A 22934-nucleotide genomic window follows, 5' to 3' on the forward strand; every position below is an offset into this window, starting at 1 on the left:
ATTGTAGCATAAAGATAAACTATTTAGATATACTTTCTAATCAAAACATAGGAAAATTTGTGGATTTTAGCTTCCTGAAGCATTCTGTAGCTCTCCCATACCTCTTGCCGCAGTGCTTGAATCAAGCTATCAGAGCCGGCCGCATCGCTAGGATTCTCATTAGAGATGTTGATGGTGCAGCTCCCGATTTCCTTTGAATATCCCTCTCGGGATAGTCATGTTTCCTGCCATTTGAAAACTGAACCGATTTCGCGGATGTTACGGATGTTTTTAATGGATTCATCTCGCTTTATGTCAATCAAGACTTTTCGGCGAGCCTTCCGGATTTGATATCCCAAGGCATGAGAATCGTTGGCCTTTCTGACAGTAGGAACAGCTAAAGACAAACTATTTTGTGTTCTAATTGTATGATCTTGATTTGTTTAAATTTACCTGTTCGTATCAGCTTTCGACGATATTGTACATCCAAGCATGAAACAATCTAGACTGAAGCAAAGCGAGCAAATGTACATGTTTTTAGTATTGCTGTTAAGGCCCTGTCCGAAAAATCGCAACCATTTCTTCCGAATGGTCATATTCCTTGGGAATCGTTGAAATGATAATTTGTGGGATATGTTTCCATAATTCGAGTTGGACTCGAGCCCGGGCATCAATGACCCAACGCCTACGCATCCGGGTGCCACACTCCAAGCCATAGAGTTGTCGGGAAATGGAAATATTTTATATATATTCCTTCGCAGTCGAGCCGCCGTAAAAATACCAGTTTCAAAAAGCAGCACAGAAACAACACATCCTGGGTACTAGTTCCGTTATTTTAACTTTAATGGTTTACTAACTCCTCTATCTCATGTATTATTAACGTATTTTCAAAAAAAAAGTAGCAAAACACGTTATATTCGCTACAAAGGAAAAAACACTTGTTATGAATTGCTTTATAATCGCTGCTTTCCGTCAAAGCTAAGATGTCATAGTTGAGAGTATATAAGTGAATCGTGTCGTACACATTTCGAGTCCAGGTTATCTTTTCATAAACGTACCCTGACCAAACACCGCCAATTGGTGCACAAAAAATCAAGCGAAAGGTTGTCGTCAAATCACTTTTATCAGTTTATCACAAATGAAAGTTATGTAATAGCTAATTTTCGTTCAAAGCGCCTTTAAAAATGTCATATTTAACTTATACAAAAAACAGCTTGTTTGTCGTAAGTGAATAGAGTTGAGCACAGTACCCACAGAAAGGACTCAAAGAAACAGAGACCAAAATTTTTAAAATGATCACAAAATATCTTTTACAAAAATACTTTCATTCTAATTAGAAAAAATGTTTCAATCTCCCAAAAAAAAAGCATGGACCATGCCCTCGGTTTTCTCGGTTCATTTTATTTTTCCTTCAGGCATAACCATAGTAACGCGCCGAATCCCTTTTCCCGCGCGAGCTGTCACTTGGAGCCGATCGGTAAACTGCCATTTTGAAAGTCACCGGCATTTGAATTTTCCGATCGCTTCGTTTGTGAAAAACAGTTTTGCACTGTCTTTTCTCTCCGAATTGTTATTGAATAGTGTTAATTGATGAATTAAATATTTTGTTGCCGTTGATTCTCGTTGTGTTGTGTTTCGTTTTTATGTGCGAGAGTTAGCTGTTGAAACTTGTTTTCACCGGACAATGTCTAATCCCGCGGCCGATTCGGTGCGGGTAGCGGTTCGCATTCGACCGTTGAACAAACGCGAGCTGGAGCGAGGGTGCCGTATCGTGGTGGAACAGCCAAGTGCCAACGAGCCACAGGTGGTGATTGGAAATGGCATCAGCGGCAAGCCGGAAGCGTTCACATTCAACTATGTTTTCCCGCCAGAGGAGAGCCAGGAGCGGCTGTATGAGAGTGCGGTGCGGCCTCTTTTGAAGAAGTTGTACTCCGGCTACAATGTGACTATTCTGGCCTACGGTCAGACCGGTTCTGGCAAGACATTCACGATGGGAACCAATTATGACGGACAGGAAGACGAAACGGTGGGAGTTATTCCGAGGGCGATAAACGATATTTTCGAGCAGATTGAATCGTTGACCGACGCAGATACCACCGTTAGCTGCTCGTTTATGGAGCTGTACCAGGAGAATTTGTACGATTTGCTTTCGACGAAAGCAAACAAAGAGGACCGGGTGGTTGACATTCGCGAGTCGAACAATCAGATTGTGATTCCGGGTCTGACGGAAATTCCGATCGGTTCAGCTGACGAGACGTTCGAAGCGTTGATGCGGGGCTCGCAGGAACGAGCCGTCGCCTCGACCGCGATGAATGCCGTTTCGAGTCGTAGCCATGCGATCTTCACGCTCAACTTGACGAACCGTTCGCGGGGCGCGAAGCCAACGGTAACGAACAGCAAGTTTCATCTGGTTGATTTGGCCGGATCGGAACGGCCCAAGAAGACGCAAGCCACCGGGGAGAGGTTTAAGGAGGGCGTTAAAATTAATCAAGGTTTGTTGGTGCTTGGGAATGTAATTTCGGCCCTTGGATCGGCCGGTGGTCCTCTGGGGCACGTGCCGTATCGGGAATCGAAGCTAACGCGTTTGCTGCAGGATTCGCTGGGTGGAAACTCGCTGACGCTTATGGTGGCTTGTGTTTCCCCCGCGGATTACAACTGCGAGGAGACGATTAATACGTTAAGGTACGCGAACAGAGCGAAGAATATAAGAAACAAAGCCGTGGTCAATCAGGACCCGAATCAGGCGGAAATTCGGCGCCTGAATGCAATCATCCAGGAGTTGCGGGTGGAACTGGTGGCCTATAGTGCCGGGAGAAAGGACGGCAGTCCGGATGGAGGTGAGTTTCAAATGTTATTATTGTTATTTCCAATGATTCGTGTACGGTAGAAGATTTAAAGGGGGTTTCCAACTGTTTATAGCAAACTTTGGTTTCATATGCTGTTAGCTTTAAGGTAAAGGTGGAAGGAAGCCACAAATGGCGCTCATTTCTTTGATCTCTCTTCCTCACCTCTCGCCAGAAAATCAATTATTTTGCGAAACAGTGAAGAAAATGATCATTTTCGCACACTTCCCATCAAGTAATACAGGGTGTCGACTAGAGATGTCTAAATTTTTCGGTTATTCGATTAATCGTGGGGCCATTTTTGAATATTCTATTCATTCGAATAATTGTCTTTCAGTATTCGATTAATCAAGCGAATGTAATAATAATGAGCAGACATTGATAATAAAAAAAGGATTATGATGTCATAATTTTAAAAGTTACATCAAACATAATTCTAAAATAAACATGGTGCAGAATAATGATTTTTGAATGAAATGGTATTTCAGTATATTGATAAATTTACCATTTCATGATTTTTGCGGACGATTGAAAAAAGAGCAGATCATGAAAATGATGCACAATATTTTTATTGCCCCAACATACCATTTTTTTCTGTACCAAATTACCTGATTTTCGAATGTTGTTGAAACAGCAGATTTGTTTGAAAATTTCTGCTTGGTCCCTATAACTACCAGTTCAAAAGAAGTACATTTATAGAATCATCGACCTCAAATATGTTAGATTTTCCATGGCACTCTGAATTTGAATACTACCACTTTAGTACGGGACCTTAGAACAGCTCCTTCAATTCCGCCTTTTACTCCTGCAGACGTTGAATTCCTCTCCCCGGTCTCCTCTATCATCAGGGGATTATTTTTATGCTTCAACCGTAAATTATTTAGCATATTCGATGTATTTCATCAAAACACCTGAACAAATTTTGCACTGTACTTTAGAAAAAAACAGGAAGTGGGTTATATCTATGGTATAACCGCAAGGGTGACGTAGGACTATCGTTGATTTAGAGATCATTTGTATGAAGTTGAATCTGAATTCATTCTGAATGAATGAATATTTGGAGAACTTCGAAAACGAGAGCGTTACGTTGGAGGCACAAGGTTTTATGCATCCAATATTGGATACGGAAATATCCTACTGATGGGGAAGAATAATCTTCAGAAGCTATCCTGTTGATTGCGATTGATTGAAAAATCACAAAACCTAATGTATTTGGTCACAGTGTTACATGGATAGAAAACATTCAAATAAACTCTTTCACATGAATGTATTTTTAAATTCCTAGAGGAACTGGCAGATTATTTTCCGGATCTTTCACGATACTGAATGGCATCCAAACGGAAAGAATTCCGCGCGTGTATGTGTGTGTGTAACGGCTGCTTCGAGATCTTCCCGGGGAATCGTTTGTGGCATCACTCTCCTCTTGATGGATTCATGTCTGGCCTAAGGTGCACAAACAGGCTCTTGGTGACACCGTTCATCCGCGCTTTCATGATAAACGAAGAGCTTCACCACAACAGCGACAACATGCTCCAATCGCTGTTCAATTAGAACTGAGTGGATTTCCGAGCGGCGCTCGCTTGTATACCGATTGGTGATTTCAATAGCCTATTTTGAAAGCAAATTTAAGACTATTGAAACAAGTTTTTGGATCAGAAAGTAACAGGTATAGAACGCGTAGACATTTTATCTTTCGAATGAAGTGTTTATCATACCATTTCGTTCAGTTGTTTAGGAGCTATTAACACTCAAAATGTCGGTCTCCGGCGTAACGCTTTCGTTTTCGAAACTTTGATTTTACACCCCGGTATAGAAATGAAAGACGTAGTCCTACGTCAAAAAAAAAGTTCCTTTTTCATAATTCGCGAATTACTGTGATAATTATTCGATGTATTCATATTTTGATTTTCATTATTCGATACAAAATAACTCGATTAAAATTGCAGATATTCGATTATTTGAATTAATCGACGTCTTGAAAATCCTTGAAAATCAGGAAATATCAGGGAATTCAAACAATGTCAGGGAAAGTCAGGGAATATCAGGGATGTTCGTCACCAATCTGGAAAAAATGAAATTCCGTCAATTATAATTTTGATTATTGCAGTAATTAGAAAGTTATTGATACCAAAAATGGGTGGGTTATATCTATGATATAACCGCAAGGTTGACGTGGGACCACCTTAGCTTATCATTCCTTCGTTTTGTAATGATTAAATTTTTGATTGAATGAAACAATTTCTGAATTCAATTGAATTCAATATATATGCATTCTAGTTTGCACAAATGCAAGCGAGTTCAAAAGTACTCGCAGTTTGCATTTATTTGCAAAGCCGATTTCCCCAGACATCTTGGTTCTGAAGTCTGTGTTGGGGAAACACATTTCAGTCGGGACAAAAATGCCCCCGATTTTCATATATTTACAATGCCGGTTTCTCCGACGCTGCTGGGTTTTGAAGTCTGTGTTAGGGAACACCTTTCGGCGAGAACAAAGGTCCCCATACTTTCATGTATTTGCAATGTGGATTTACCCAAGGCTGATTGGTTTTGATGGCTGTGTTTGGCCCGATTTACGGTTTCCCTATCAACCGAGGCAGTTAGGGCCTTTAGATAACGCTTAACATTTTACAGATTTTCAATTGTTTATCTAATGAAAAATAGCTTTTTATTAATTGCGACAGATGCGTGTAAATATTCCCTATCAATTGATGCAAACATCTTTCCGATCCAGTAAGAAATGTTCGAGCTATAAGCGTTCGGAATCTTTCATTTTTTTCCTGCATGTTCTGTGTTCTGCAGGTTTTCATTTTACCCCCGTATACTCCGGTTGGACGTAGTAACACGTCAAAAAGTTGTATTCGACTAGTTTGACTCTCTGTAGGTTTTTGACGTAGGTCTACGTCTAACCGGAAAATATAGGGGGTGAAATGAAAATCTAGGCACTGAACAAGTAGGAAAAAATGCAAGATTTGGAACTCGAGCATTTTTCAAAAGATCGCAAAAGTTTTTGCATCAATTGATAGGAAATATATCTACGCATCTATCATAACGAATAACATTTCATTTTTCATGAGATAAATAATTGAATAATTGTGAAATATCAAGCATTGTCCAAATGCACTATGTGCCCATTTTTGATTGGTCAATTTTGTGCTCCTCAAATCTTACCGACCAAAACGGGCAACCAGAGCAGAAGCGAAATACAATGAAGCACGATTGGAAAAGAAAAAGAAAAAATATGAACGAAACATTGGTCGCAGTCGCCCCGCTCCGCTGCCGTTACGATCATTCTCATCCAAACCGTACACCACATCGTTTCGCACCACACCACATCAACAAACCAACACAAGCAGCCATGTCTGGACATGGAAAAGGAGGAAAAGTGAAGGGAAAGGCAAAATCCCGCTCGAACCGTGTTGGTCTGCCAATTGCTCCGCAAGGGTAGCTAGGCCGAGCGCGTTAGTACCAGTGCACCAGTCCACCTAGCCGGCGTTATATAGTTTCGGCCGCCGAAGTGATCGAGTTGGCTGGCAAAGCTGCTCGCGACGATAAGAAAACCCGCATTCAGAACAGACCACATTCGGTTCGGTGGACATTAAGACAACAACAGGCAGTTGCAGCGAGTGGCGAGCGGCAAACGCAGACTGCTTTGGTGGCAAAACCAGCAACCGTAAAACACGGCGCTTTTCAGGGCCATTAAACCATTGATAGAAGAGTTATTAAAAGTTATTCACAATACCAATGCATTCTAAAGTGACATAATATGACATATAATATGAACTGAATTATTTTGTTTATGCTTGTTTTTGAACATATTGGTGGCTGGGGTCTTTTGAATTGAAATCATTCAGTTTTTACAAACCAAAAAAGTGGCTTCAAATTGTATGCAGGATGGCCTTAACGAATTTTCTCGGTAGCAAGAACTGCTTTCTTTGGTTGATAACTGATGTTGAAAATTGACGGACGTTACATCTGCATTGTATAGAAACATAACTAAGGAGCAATATGATGAGCTATGTATTTCCTGCTGCTCTGTTCTTATTTTAAAGGACTTCAATCCGAAGGTCATTCGTCCCTGTATTTACTGTTGATTTTTCAGAACGCTTATAGCTCGTTTATTTCTCGACAGATCGTAGAGTTCGTCTCCAAAACCTCAGTTCTTTTTCATTTTTATTTACTTTGTTTGCGGAGATACAAATCTTACAATTCATTCGTCTCCGAAACCACAGTTTAAGGTACGGTAATGTGCTCGATAGTGAAATATATGATAGTGAATGAGCTGATGACCACCTATGCATTCCCTATCACAGCCATCATTTTGATTGTACGATATGTGCATACGCCAAAAGATCCCCGGCGTTGAACATTTAATAAGTACAAAGCTTTCAGAAAAAATCAAGAATCAACTATAAGACAGTGAGAAAAAAATGAGAAAGTTTGTAAAAAAACGCAAAAACACAACACCAAAGGTTCTTTTCAGAACTCCCAACATGTTCATAAAGAGTAAACAGAAAAACTAATCCATATTTCAGGTAGATAAGTAGGTATCCACGTAGGAGAAGAAAATAAAACAATATATTTAAAATATATATTTAGAAAAAGCTGTCCCCTTTGTATAGTCCTACGTCACTCCGGTTATGTCCCCGACATTACCCACCCGTCTTTTTAGTTTGCTTTTGCCTGTAGGTGAGCTTAGTCCTTCTGAAGGATGAACAACGCAAAAGTAGACGGCTTTTACAATCGCGATGTTTTACTGGAATTTTTGGCATCAGTATATGCCGTTCAGCTTCAACCAATTCCCTTTCTTTTCTCCTTCGAAAACTATCGTTAAATTAATGCTTGAAAATCATACTATGAAAGCTGAGCTCCTGTGGTGCCTGGAAATAGTTATGTAGAACAAATCACTCCAAACTGCTGAAAAATACATGGTTGTATTGAGAAGAATGTTTCATGACAACCAGGAAGCTGAGAAGGTCTAACTAGGGCGTGATAAAATGAGCTTTATGATGATTTTCGGTTCGATGAAACCTTGTATGCTATACATTGTCGTTGGTTTCGGCGAGTCTTTGAACAAGACTACAAGGAGGCTACAGATGGATCTGAATGTCAGATTTTGGGTGAATCGTTACATGACATCAATGTTATTGGGACATTCTCAGGCAACAGGAATGAATTTGCAGCTTTTGAAGACGGTATGGGAATTATATTTTTATTATATTTCTGAACAAACTTCTTTTTGTGTCGATGGACGGTATAAACATGAATTGGTCATAATACGCGAGCTGCAACTGGTTTTTCAAAATGAAGAAAAAAAGCCCTTGAATTTGGGTAGCTTCGGATTGTATACTTTACATGGTTTATCAAAGGATTTAAAAAACTCGCCAAAATTTTACGACTAACAAATCTTGATATTTCGTCTGAGATGCGAAGCACTGCGTTGATGTATCCTTGATCTTTCCATCGTTGATTCCGATTGAAAACGCAGGGAAAACGATTCGGGAAGCTATTGGCTTTTTGATATTTGACGGATTTTGGTCGTATCAATGGAGCTCCAGCAGATTTATCATTGAAAGGATATTTCTAGCAACATAAACAAGTTTGCTCACTATGATCCGAAAAATGAACGACTGAACCATTATTGAAAAGGACAGGTTTACGGAAGTTTTCACCCAAAACGGTCTTCTGTCTCAGTGCACCAGTGGCTAGCGTCTCACATTATCATGCCGGGTGTTCGGGTTCGATTCCCGTTCTGGCCGGGGGATTTTTCGTCGAAGAAATTTCCTTCGACTTGCACTGTGGTCACGCGTATTCAAGAGCTTGCCCCTCGGAATACATTCAAGGCGTGTTATTTGGCTTAAGAAATCTCAACTAAGTTATTATAAATGACGCTAGTTAATGTATACGTTGAGACGGCAAAAGTTCCACAGGGAACGTTAACGCCATTCAAGAAGGTCTTCTGTCTCTCGTTAGAAACCTCAACGTTGAGAGGGCTTTTCCATTAGCGAATGTTTTTATGAAAATCTGTGGGAGGAAACGGTTGTGCTATGCGACAAGTTTATGATGCTATACTTCACTTTGGAAAGATAGCATCAGTAATATGAATCAAAGTTAATAAAACGGTTACGGGAAACAGAAGTGGAATCTCTGGAGGTAAAACGGGGAAAATTTTGCAAAACGTACAGAAGGGGGGCGAAAGATTGCGAGATAAAGCATTTCGTTAAAATCGTAACAGTTCCATGAAATTGATCCGAATCAAAATGAAAATGTCTCATTCTGTACTAGTATTTGAGACACCTTCAAGATAACTTTGAACTGTATTAGTATATCCAATTTTCAAAATCTTTTACGACACTTATCAGTCGTCATTAAACTCAATTAAAAATCACAAACAATTCATTTATTGGAAAATATCGACAAACGTTCTTAAATTTCATTGTTTAAGCTAACTAAATGTTTTAGGAGCTACAGCTGAAGTACTTTTAGAGAATTTAATTACTAGTCTACATTTGGAATTTTCTCTGAAAAATCACTGGAAAATCAGGGAATTTATTTTCGGATTTTGAGTAGACACCCTGTAATATCAACATCATCGCAACAGCTATAAAAACCACTCAATAAACTGTTATTCCTGAGTCTTTTTTTAAATATTCCTTTATTGAGTTTAACATTTTTACATTAAGTAGATTTGAAATATCTTACAGCTGCATATTTTTCATGTTCATTTTTTTTTATAATCGGAATTTTACTTCATATGCAAATACACGTTCTACATATATGAATATTTGCAATTGTTCATCGGACACATCGTTCATAAATTTTACTTCAGTATTGAGTTGTTACTTTTCTCAAATGTATTCTGAGACTCGTGTCAGTGAAGCGCCACACAGTCTGATAAATGAATTGATCTATTTACGTACAAAAATCAAAACAAACTGTGTGATTTGCTCTTTTTTCACAAACACTATTACCCCATGAAAACACGTGCTTTTACGTGGTATAGGTACAATGGCTTCCTTCCACCTTCACCTTAAGCTAGAAAATATTTTTTTAGTTTAAGTTTTAACAAATTTTCAATTCAGTAATCTGTCCCGTCTATAAAAAAGGTGACAAGCTGATCCTAAATGGTGCCTTAAAAATTCTGTCTCAGATCCTCTATTTTTGAATTTTTAATTTTCGAGATTTCAAATGTTCGATTTTTTTAAATTTTAGAATTTTCTATATTTAAAATTTTTGAGGTTTGGTGTTTTCGTGCTACCGTATTTTCGCATTTTCGTGTTATAGAATTTTCGATTTTCCAATATTTCAATTCAGAAAATCGTATTACCGCATTTTCGCATTTTCAAATTTTCGTATTTGAAACATTGGAGTTTTGTAATTTTATAACTTTTTGCAGTTTCAAATAAACTTTTGAAATTACGAATTTTAGGATTTTCAAATTTTCGAGGTTCCGAATTTTCAAAGTTTGTGTCTTCGTATATAAGTATTTGCGAATTTTTGAAGTTTAGAACTTTCCAGATTTAAAGTTTCTGAAGTTTCAAATTTTTAAATTTGAAAGATTTAGAATTTTCGAATTTAATTTTTTTTTCGCTTTTTGATTTCGAATTTTTGGAGCTTTAGATTTCCGCATTTTTCCGATTTTTTACATTCAAAAATTTTTATTTTCAAAATTTTGAAGTTTTGAGCATTCGAGATTTTCAATTTCTGAAGTTTAAAATTTTTGAATTTTAAAATTTCTGAGGCTCTAAATTTTTGGAGTGTCGATTTCTCGTATTTTTGAATTTCTGCATTCAAAAATTCAAATTCTCGTATTTTTGAACATTCGAGATTTCAAATTTATGAAGTTTCGTTTTTTGGTGTTTCGAATTTTCGTATTCTTGTATTATCGTATTTCGAATTTTTGATTTGTAAACTTAGTATTTTCGAAGATTTGTATTCTCGAATTTTGAAATTTTCGAGATTAATTTCCTTGATGTTTAAAACTTTAGAATTTTGTAGATTTCAAATTTACGAATTTTTGTGTCTTCGTATACTCATATTTTCGTCTTTTTTCATGTTCGTATTTACATATTTTCGTATTTTAGAATTTTTGAAATTTTAAGATGTTCAAATTTTGAAATTTTCGAATTTTTTGAGATTTCAAGATCTTAACATATTTTCGTATTTTCGTTTTTTCGCATGTTTTATTTTTTTTTCCGTATTTTTGAAATTTTAAATTAAAAATTGTACCCTCGTATTTTGATGCGTAATTTCATTCTAAAAATTTTACTAACGAAGGGTTTGTATTTTTTAGCCAATCGCAACTCCCTGGCACAGGGCAAATCCGGAATCGCCCGCTCGAACAGCGAACACCAGCTAGCGAATGGTACTTTCCAGACGGCGGAAGCAGCGCGTCGGGAGAAGGAGATGATGCAGAAAATTCAGACGCTGCAACAACAGCTGCAATCGGCTCTGCAGGATTTGGCCACCGATCAGTTCCGGGCGCTAACGATGGAGAAGATCGTGGACGAAATCGAAGCGCTGCTGGCGGAAAGTGAGGACTCGGAATTGAAGCGGCTCATCAGGGAGATTCTCGACGGGTACAAGCAGGAAGCGGCTTCGATTCGGGCCGAATCGCAGGTTTCGGATTCGCTGATGCAATCGTCGGCCGAGGAGTTCCAGAATCGTTCCGACAAGCACACCCAGAAGCAGATGAAGTTCCGCGACGAGCTGCGGCAGCTGACGAAGGAGCTGGAGCTGAAGGAGGAACTGCACCGGAAGTGTTTGGGTAACATTTCGAACATGACGTTTACCGTTGATGATCAGAGCAGCGTTGGGGACAACGAACGGTCCGAGGAGTACGAGACGAAAATTAAGGAGCTGGAGAAACAGATTGAGGATTTGAATGGGCAGCTGAACACTACAAAGATAGTGGACAAGAAAAGCAAGCTGGCGGAGGAGCGCCGGAAGAAGGTTCAACAGTTGGAAAGCGAGTTGGCAGATCTCCGTAAGAAGAGCATTCAGCAGGCGAAGCTTCTTCAATTGAAAGAGAAGGATACACAGAGAATTAGTAACTTAAGCAAAGAAATCCAGGCCATGAAGGCTACCCGCGTTAAGCTGGTGAAAGCTATGCGTTCCGAAAGTGAAAACTTTCGCCAGTGGAAGATCAATCGAGAGAAAGAAATCTGTCAGCTGCGTGAGAAGGATCGGAAGATGAAGAATGAGATGGTTCGGATGCGCTCCGTTCACGATAAACAGCAGAACGTTCTGAAGCGAAAGGTAGAGGAAGCTGTGGCCGTTAACAAGCGATTAAAAGATGCATTGGAGCGCCAGAAACATGTCCAGGCGCAGCGTGCTGCCAAAGCCATCGGGAAACCAGTAAGGGGAGCTGACGTTACCTCCTGGGTAGATCACGAGCTGGAACTCATTCGTTCGGTGAAGGATGCATCGGTTACCTTGAAGTTGTTGATGGACGATCGTGCGCTGTTAAATGCCAAGCTCATCGACATGAAGAACCAACCGGATGAGCATAATGAGGAGGAAATCAAACGACAGGAGCACGATCTTGAGCTCAGAAACGCCCAAATCGCCGATTTGCAACAGAAAATCCTTTCCACCGATGTCGATTCGAAGCAGAAGTCCATTCTCGAGGGGATTCCAACCCTTCCCGAAGCCAAACAGGTGCTCAAAAAAATCCTTACAGTATTTTCCGAGACGCAAGAGGAAAGTGCCAAAACACGACACCAGTTGGTTGACACTCGGCTGACCGTTGAGTGTCTCGAGGAATCCGTTCGCCAACTGACGTCAGAGCTGACGGAGGCCAAGCAACAGTTCACCGATGAAACGAATGAGATCGCAAAAATGTACGAAGAGAAATTATCGATGCTTCTGATCTCGAAGCAGAAATTCGCCCGACAGTCCCACGAGACGGCCAGCACGTGCGATAATATTCTGCAGGAAGCAAGCGACCGGATGGAGAAGCTGCGCCAGGAGTTGGACTCGGTAAAAGAGATCAATCGGGTGCTCGCCACACAGCTCGAGGAAGCGAAGAACAATCGAGGCGGGAAACGAACGCGAAATAACCCTAAATCAACACCGATCGAGTATGAGAGTGAAGTGGAGGATGAACCGGAGGATGACGGTGACAACGAAGGAATGGGCGAATCGGATCGTGAGCGAGATCCGGACTTCCGAGCGACTCCTATGCGAAAGCGAAAGAAGGTAAGAATTGATCCCTTTTATCCGTTATATGTAATAATTATGATGGTCCCATCACAAAAGTTAAAGCTGAACGAATTCTTTTGTTGATAATTATGGGCCCTATTAGGCGTCGTGCACAAATTACGTATTGCTAAAAATCCGGATTTTTGACCCTCTCCCCCCTACGTAACGCAATTTCCTATCTCTAATACACAGAAAGTAACGCAAACTTGACCCCCCCTCCCCTCCCCCCCCCCCCCTTATCGCGTTACGTAGTTTGTGCACGACGCCTTATAGAAATCGAATCGAGGATTCGATACAATCACTATCACTGTCACACCGAGTAAAATCTGAATTATAAAAATCGAAGATAACAGCTCGATTCGTTTCTCTGCTCGAATGTCAGTGGCGGTGCTGAAATATTTTGAAACGAGTTTGAAATGTTTCAGAAAGCACTATAGAAAGGATGCCAAATCTTTTTTTGGGACATCTGCTATGAAAATTATAAATATCTATATTTTCAAAAGTGTTAATATGGTTATGTTTTGGAGAAAACTGATATTCCCTCAACGAATGAAGCTTAATAGGCGTAATGCATGCATGGATGTGTAATAAAAACGACATCATAGGCCGTATGAAAAAAAACAAAATTCACCTTTACTTTACTTCATTCGAGCAGTGAGATTAAGTTTGCGTTTGGTATGAATAAAAAAAACAAAGTAATTACTTTTCGAAAATGGATGTTAAGCTGATTTCGTATGAATAAAACAGCATTCATCAAGTATTTACTTCGTTATTATCAAGTATGCTCATGAGCATACTTTGGATCTGAAAACACTATCATTCGTTATCGATGTCATATCCGATTTATGCTTAATGCTGCTATCTTGCGCTTGAAGTTAAACAAGTTAACAAACTGGATTGATGGCATGGAGCTTCGTTTACTAGTTTAGGGGAGCGTAAAAAAATTGATTGATTTTCAGGCGGAATGAACACGTTTTTAAAATTTAAATTATGAATGAAAAATAACCTTCCCGTACCAATTTGGCATTCTGTTTAAATGAAAAACACTTTTGTTTGCAGGTGGTAAAAAAATCTTGTACGATATTGTTTTTGAAGACAACTTTATATTATAATGAAAAGTTTCAGTAATGATATTGGAAATGTATAGACAAAGGGTTAAATAAAAGTCGGAAAAAAGTGTTTTAAGTGATTAAATAACATGATGGGAACATTTTCATTCAAATTTTAACATAAGAAAACTGGCTTCGTGTCTTCTAATATGATAGGTATTACACTAACGAGATAGGGACCCAAACTATGGTCCCTAATTGAAAGTCGCCACCAGACGTCGACACTATTTCTTTTTCATCACGAATTCACGCTTTGTCAAAAAAAAAAACGTTTTGAAACAAAACCTAAACAATCAGTTGATAGATGTTTGACAATTCGAAAATCAAATGTTCGAATTCGAAAATCAAACTAGTAAAGTAAACTTATATTCATACGGATTCAAGTAAATACTAGCAAAGTTTACTTTACTTGGAAACGGGCAGAATAAGTAAATACTTTTTTTTATTCATACGACCTCATGGAACAATTCGCTTTACAAAAAATATAATTTTTAGAAAATTCTTTTTTCATGTATTTTCACAACTGCAATCTATGGAATTCCGTAAGGAGTCACACATGAATTCCACTTTTTTTTAGCAAAACATTTGTTTTGCATGTAATTCTCTTTTAGCGTCGATTTCTTGTTGTAGCGGCGTCAACAGCTTTATTGTATTGGGCCACCACCTGTGTTTCAATTGTCATGTTTGGTTGGAATATTTTTGGTTGAAATATGTGTAATATTTTTCTGGGACCCCCTCTCCATTCCAGAGGAGGGAGGGGTGTCATACCATTATAGAAACATTTCTCATACCCAAAAACCCTCACATTCCAAATTATGCTTGATTAGTTCTCGAGTTATGCAGAAATTTCTGTTTCGTTTTTATGGCAGTCCCCTTAGAGAGGGGGAGGAATGTATTCACCACAAAAAAGTTTCGTGCCCCGTAAAACCTTCACATGCCTGATTCTGCACATGTTTGATTAATTCTCGAGTAATACAGAAATTTGTGTTTCATTTGTATGCGCTTTATGTTGGAGGGCACTGCCTAATCAGCGCTTCGTTGGGAGGAGATATCCTGCGAGGGTGGCTGTGACGGGGCGCGCGTCAAGTTGGAGGGCGCTTCCTAATCGGTTCACGTCTCGACGGGTAAATGGATGCCTGCGAAATGGACATAAGCGTAGTGGAAAGAAATGGAGAAAAAAAATTTGAGAACAGGGGAAGGATCAACGCTATTCAGCGTTGAAAACTCGAGAAGTGCATGAGCACAGCTGCCTCCTGAAGTAGTCACCTATATGTGATCCCAGGGGGAATAAGGCAACGAGTAGATGGCTTGGTTTTTGTGGGTGCGATCCCCACTCGACGTCTGGGTTAACCCTTCCCAGATAAGGCTGGTAGTGCGTTCCTCATCTCTATAAAAAAAAAGACAGACAGGGTTCTTAAATAATGGGCCTGATTACGAACATACATTGCATACAATTCATTTCGTTTTCACCGTGAAGTGACGTTCGTGATCAGGCCCAATATCTTTCAGTGGAACTGTAAGAACTGATCCAATTCAAATATTCATCCACCATTTCAGTCCACCAGTGTTCGCGAATCGGTCCTAAAGAAGGTAACCACAAACAAAAAGCGCACGACAACGGATGATGGGTCGGATGCAACGGACCGCTCTTCGGGCGCAGCCAAATCTTCCGACACGAGTGCGCACTCGCACTGCAGCTGCACAACGACCTGTTCCACCAAACGGTGCGGCTGCAAGCGGTTGGGGGAATTCTGCAGCGACGACTGCCGTTGCTCGAAGAGTTGCGTCAACAAAAAAATCGACGAGGAACAGTCGGCCGATGAGAGTAGCGATGGTGGTGATAAGAAGGTGAAAACTGAGAGTGTGGATCAAAACGATAAGGAAAATCAATCCGTCAATCGCGACAGCAGCAAGGTCGTGAATGGGATATCGCTGGAGAAGCGCAAATCGCAGGACGATAGTGACACCAGCCCGGATGACAACACTCCGAAAAAAATCAAGTAAGTGGTGCCCGGATGTGTGGTTTCGAAATGCGAGCCATAGATTTAATACAAACCTTCCTGTTTTCAGACACGATATCCTGACGCCCACCTACGTGTACTCGGTGAAAAAACGGAAGCCTTTGCTGGACGATATTTAATCTAGGGAAGATTTCAGTAAGATTACCGCTCGCGTTTCTCATCATCATACATTGCTCGATTTGTTTGAACAGAGGATGACATTTTCATTTTATTCTTAATACGACAAATTTTTTATACACCGGAATTGTTAATAACATCGAAAATGAGTAGCTTGAAATTTTCATTGTCCGAATTTCCCCTTCCGACTTAAACTGCCTACATTGGTCGGATATGTTTGTCTTTGGAGTTCCAAAACGAGATATTTATCGCGCGTAAAGTGCCTCAGCACCTTGAGAACTTTTCAGAAACGTTCAAATATATGCAATTTGCAACACATGAAGTTCGGACAAGAACTCGACTCGGCAAAATTATCTCGATTTACAAAATACGAATACTCGGTGTGATAGTGATAGGGTTTGTATCGACTTCTCGATTCGATTTTCATGATAGGGCCCAATGATAGTCAACAAATGCGGATTTCTACAAGATTGTGTAAGTGGTCCCACGATGTGGATGTTGTGCTTTAGATATTCCAATTAGAATTGGGCGATCTTGAATCGATATCCAGAAGATCGATCTTTTCCTCTTTGATTTCCATTTTTTGGATCGATTCTTTGTACTCCTCTTTAATCGATCGTCATAAGTGACCACGACGGTACAAGATGCCCTGGAAAATACATTTTTTTGGGATTTCAAATGTGTTCAGAATCAAAATAAAATGCTATTGATGTTTGAATAGAAACCTGAAAAGTTTATTCCATGTTTGAGTTAGAGACGCCACTTCGATTTTTCAAAGATCGATTCTTTGGAACCGATTTAATCAATTAATCGATCCCTACGCTGTTTGGGAAATCGATTTGTCAAGATCGATCTTTTTCAAAAGATCGCTCAATCCTAATTCCAATCGTACTCTGATTGTTGGTAGAACTATAAAGTCTTCCATGTGGACCGAAATCAATTTAATAGTATCAAATTATTCGTCTCGCATCTGAAAGCTAAACAGATTGAAGAAATGGTTCTGTGTCGAACATGTTTGGGTGTCGATGAGACTAGAAGGTAGAGAGCCGTATCCTTGCGTAGTATACGCTGCGTTTCACAACTATAGAACCACTCATTCTTTCTGAGTTTCCAGAGATATGTAAGAAGTCGGTTGAATTGAAGTATATAGTGTAGGACATAACAACGTATGCGGACGACATCCTTTTGGTAGCGGTGTGGAACACGCACAGGGCACCACGCATCAAGATCCAGGCAGCTACCAATGCTATCGGTAAATGGGCTGCCGAACGAGGTTTTCGAGGCGATACACTTAAATCTTCCATCGATAGCTAAACAACTTTGGTTTGGGACTAACGACTGGAGGTTGCCGGTGGTCCGAGTGGATGACAACCAGGATCAACTTCAGAGCTGGGGCGAGCTCTGTGGGTCTGAAGCAAACCTTTGTCGAATTTGTCTCAAGAAAATATCACAATTACGAAATTCGCTACACGGACGGTTCCAAAGGGATGCAAGGAGTTGGCTTCGGGGTAAGCGGTCATAATAACTCTCTTATTTCCAGCAAGAAGCTCGTCGACATTTGCCAGGTGTTCCCGGCCGAAGTTGCCGGAATCCACTGCAACATGTCTCACAACTTCAACAGAGTGCCTTTTCATCCCCTTTGTGACTTGTGCGAGGTGCGCAATTCAGTCGAATACATCGTCTGTATTAGCCCGAAGTACGAGAACCTCCGGAACTTATACGGGATCAGCGGGCGCATTCGTGATGTGCTTGGTGACGACCCTTCACAGCTCTGTTTTTTGAAAGATGCCGATCTGTTTTTTAAAATTCAAACAAAAAATGTGTGATCAAATCGAAGATCCTAGTTCCTTCCCCTTCGCGATAAGGGGAACAAGAATAGCCGGCTTCTTCGAGTGGCGCGGATTCCCCACCTGTGGCCTGGGGCCATGGTAAGCGGACATCCTCGTCAAACGACCAGAGGAGAAAAAACTCAAATGGGTGGAAATTCTCGTGACCGTGATGTTTTTTTTTGTTTATTGTTTTATTGTTAATTGCTTGTCCGTATGTGCATGTAAAATGAATTATGGTAAGCGCACATCGCGGCATGGTTTCAGCCGTTTTTGCTGAAACTCGATATATATCAACAGAGTTGATAAGAATCGATCATAACTATCACTATCATATTGAGCAATAATTCGTATTTGGTAGTTTGGTTTTCTAGTTCTGGCTCGAACTTCATGTATTGCTAATTGTATATATTTTAACGTTTCTGAAATGTTTCCCAAAGGAAAATATCAGAGACGCAAACCAAGACAAACTAATTCTTTAAAGGTATGTAACAAGCAAACCGAACAACTCTTATGGCGCGTTTACTTTAAGGTGAAGGTGGAAGCTAGCCATAAATGGCTGCCACAATGGCGCTCATTTCTTTCATCTCCCTCCCTCACCTCTCGCCCGAAAATCAATAATTTTGCGAAACAGTGTGAAGAAAATGATCGTTTTCGCACACTTCCCATCAAGTAATATCAACCAAACTCTAATCGATTACTCACAAGATATTAAATTTTCATCTGCTTTCGCACCGTATAGTGAAGAACGTCGGAAAACTCGAGCAAGTGCTCTGAAAGTTAAATTTTCGTTTTTCAATCTTCTGCAATGGTTTTGTTTGTATTGGTGGAAGCATCGTTATTTTTTCGACACTGATGCCAAACAACATCATCGAAACAGCTATAAAAACCACTCAATAAAATGTTATTCCGGAGTCACAGCGTCCCATGTCATGAAAATCAATAGAATAAAATTGTGTTGATATCAATACAATTATTATTTTTACGTTTAATGGGTCTATAATGTAAGTTTTAGCAACTTTAACATTGGGTAAGAAAATTGTATTGCAGAGCTCGGAACACTGCCACGGCTGCCTATGCTTTCAAAAACAGTAAACGGAAAAGTATTAAATTCAATTTAAATGCCTCAGCCAACGAAGAGAAGGGTTAAGGCTTTCTAACGTGAATATGTGAAAACAATACGATCAACGAAGGAAAATATTAAGGAATTATCAACATCGAGTTACTATGCGGAAGAACTTGTTAATACCAAAAGTGCCCCAATTCGCATGTGTTATAAATTTGCTCATGTTACGCTCGCGTATAATCAGAATCATATGCAAATGCACCTTCTATATATGTTTATATTTGCAATTGTTCATCGGAACATATCGTTCATACATTTTACTTTAGTATTGAATTTGTTTTTTTTTGACGTAGGATTACGTCTTTCGGGAACATATTGGGGTACAAATTGAAAATCTAAAATCGAGCACATCGCGAAAATTGTCCAATTTCAAACGCTTATTGCTCAGTCATTTCATGATGGATTGATGATATTTTTGCGTCAATCGATTTGGGCACTCCATAACAATTTTTTATATTGAATAAAATAATATATGTCATGAAACTAACTATCGAACAATTCAAAAATCTCAACCCCTATCCTAACGGAAATATCCACTTCTAGTTGGTCGAAATTGACGATACATGCGGCGGTTCCCTAACAGAGACATCAAAACCAAGCTGCCTGGGGGAAATCGGTATTGCAAATACATAAAAGTAGGGGTAGTTTTCGTTCCCACCGAAATGTGTTCCCTAATAGAGACATCGAAACCCAGGTGCCCTAGGGATATCGGCATTCGAGAGTATTTTTATATTGCAAGTAGGGTGAGTGATACAATGAATTCTAGCAAATAAAATTTAAATTTGTAATTTTAATGTTGGTTGCTTCGTGAAATTTCATATCAGTGACCGATCGTGTATTGTGAAAAATTTAGCACAAGAGTAATTGTAAAATTGTATATGGTAGCAGTTGTGTTAAAAATGACTTGATATATGAAACGATTCATTTCAATTTCCATAAATAAAAACCAACGTGTGTACCCGCTCGAGAACGGGTCGTTCGGTTTAAGTTGTCTTTTTTGTTGCGTTCATTTTCACCCAAGGAAAAAAATTGGAAAAATGAAGAAATATTCGAAAAAGTGATTTCCCATATGCTCTACATATAGTATTAGGTGTTTTTAGTCCAATTAAAATTCGCATTGGGTTGAATAAATACTCAGAAAGTAAAAATTATAAAACAAAATTACCTTTTCCATTTCAAATATGTTTTCTCTAAATTAAAGTAACATGTTTTTACTGATGAGAAAAATTGATAATTGTGTTCGGTGTTAGGAATTTTCTTATATTACATTGGTGAGTTTTTTTGCTTTATTTCATCCATACATAATACAGGAGGCATCTCGTCTAGGGCCAAAGAGAGCGGTTTTCATCATATGTCATTCAACTTCGGCATCTTCTATCTGATACGCACCGCTCAACGACTGTTTACCATACTTCTTCCATACTTCACTCGGTAAACATTGGTGGAGTGAACAAACAATACCCAACAACCAAATAAAACTGCCTTTTCAGAGCCACCGAATCATTATCAAAGAGTTTAACGATGTAATTCTTCAACATATCCAAAATCAACAGATAGTCTAACGGAATCCTGCGTCAACTATGCGGTCGTGTCTCGGACACAACCCTCCTGTGACTTTTTTTTTCAAATGTATTCAAAGACTCGTGTCAATGAAGCGCCACACAGTCTGATAAGTGAATTGATCTATTTACGTGTGCTTTGCTCTTCTCTCACAAACACTATTACTCCATTTTTACACGAGGGTTTACCTATACTACTACAATGGCTAGCTTCCACCTTCACCTTAAGGGGAGATCTATAGCTATAGATGGATTTATTCACGTGGAAACAGATGTAAACGAGAGAGAATAAATATAATACACTTATTCGAGGTAAATAGAGGTAATATATAATATATAACTAGAATAAATTCAGAATATGTAAACGCTGGGGAATTTCTCACTGGTGAGAAATCACTATAGTTGGTCGCAGTTCTAATTCAGGCGAATAAATCACCGAAAAAGAGTGAGACGACTCATTCTCTCTTTCTTTCACTCATACTTATAGGAAATTAAATGTGAAAATGTCCATGCTTGTCCACGGTGATCGGGTTTAGATAATATCCACGTGGACACGTTAACCATTTTTTAAAGTGAAACATTCTTGTTTATACCCAAAATTGAATGAGTTCTGCTTTGTATTTAGAAGATTTTTAAAACTTTACACCCACCCTTAGTACTCAAACATCCATATTTTTTCATATGGCTGAAACGCACATGAACTGGAATCGATCAATTTATTCCAATCCGTAATAGAGGACCATGAATTCCATCAGGATGAAGACACCCAATGGCACAAAGTCGGCCTGATTCTACGCGGCGTGTGAGGTGAGATGACAATTGTCACATCACCATCACGCAACTCTCCTCACTCTATTCCTACAGTCGTTTCGGATGCTGTGAGAGGTTCATTTGATGTATGTGAGAGGATGAACAGCAAGTGACAAGGCGTTCATTCTGCTGGTTGCCAAATCTGATCAGAGATGCCACATTCGCACATGTGTTCACGAATTTGTAGACATTTAACTTTTATCATAACCTTTTATTCCTGCTGCAGGCTATTTAAAATAGTGACAAAACATTATTGATTCCATATGATAAACGAAGCTGGTCAGTATGTCAGACATTAGCACATATTTACAAATATTTCAGATTTTTATCGCATATGTTTGAGAAAAAACATCTGGCATCCCAGAATTTTATTTGTTTCGCTCAGAGAGGTCAGATATTTGTTTTGCTGCAGTCAGTACCGTATCTATAGATCTGATTTAACCTGGCCTGTTGTTAGTGTATCAGGACATTCTGCCGAATTTGCAGGTATTTGATTTAGATTTGGTGAAACAGTTGATTGCATCCTGTAAAGTTTAGCATTTTTGTTTGTTTTGGTCGTAGTTGCTGCTGCTCTCTGCACTCTCAGTGTTAAATTGTTGCTCTGGCTCCGGCTCGGGCATATACCACGGCTTCTGAAATGGATATGCAGTTCGGTGACGATGACTCGCGGATAGATAGATGAAACACAAGACCCATATGATAGATATATTTTAGAGAAAATAAATAGATTTCATGAAATGAAAATAATTTCGGTGTGCTTATTCGTCCAATTGAGGAATAACAGACTCACTACCGCTTTCACAAAAAAAACAAACTACTTGCAATTTGTCTTTCGTACTGTGAAAATTGAAGATAAATTGAATTTATTGATACATATAATACCATTACTATCGATTCTATACGACCCAAAAAAACACTTATTATTCCTCTTCCTTTTTTCATTTGTTTTCATGCACTGTCGACACCTCAAGACATGTTGACGATTGTCACCTAGAAATCCCAGTTCATGTGACAATCGTCACGTATATTTGAGAGCGGGAATAAAGTGAGAGTTCATTCAAGTGAGATTTCTCACGGCATACGCCTGGTGGAATCGCGTGACATAAGTGACAATTGTCATCTCACCTCACACGCCACGCAGAATAAGGCCGAGTATGTTGGATTTTTTGTAGTATTAAAAATCACGATTCAATTTCGGATTTCATTTCATCTTTCACTCTTGATGACAAAACTGCTTTGTTTTTATTTTTCGAGAACTCCCAAGGTTTTCCGAAAATTGAAACGAACAACAAATTCTTCCATGGGTTCACGAGCCGTAACTCGGAAGATCTGTTTCATTCAATG

The 22934-nt window shown here is 39.3% G+C and overlaps 1 protein-coding gene across 1 annotated transcript; it reads left to right on the top strand.

Annotated features, from left to right (window-relative positions):
* The first annotated feature begins 1445 nt into the window (after positions 1-1445).
* On the top strand, positions 1446-16421 carry LOC129763025 (chromosome-associated kinesin KIF4-like). The gene is made up of 4 exons (XM_055761737.1): positions 1446-2816; positions 11113-13019; positions 15689-16131; positions 16202-16421. The coding sequence occupies exons 1-4, from the start codon at positions 1664-1666 to the stop codon at positions 16269-16271; spliced, it is 3573 nt and encodes a 1190-aa protein (XP_055617712.1). The 5' UTR covers positions 1446-1663; the 3' UTR covers positions 16272-16421.
* The last annotated feature ends 6513 nt before the right edge of the window (positions 16422-22934 follow it).

This window comes from Toxorhynchites rutilus, chromosome 1 (genome assembly GCF_029784135.1).
Source record: "Toxorhynchites rutilus septentrionalis strain SRP chromosome 1, ASM2978413v1, whole genome shotgun sequence".
In the NCBI taxonomy this organism is placed as follows: Eukaryota; Metazoa; Arthropoda; class Insecta; order Diptera; family Culicidae; genus Toxorhynchites; species Toxorhynchites rutilus.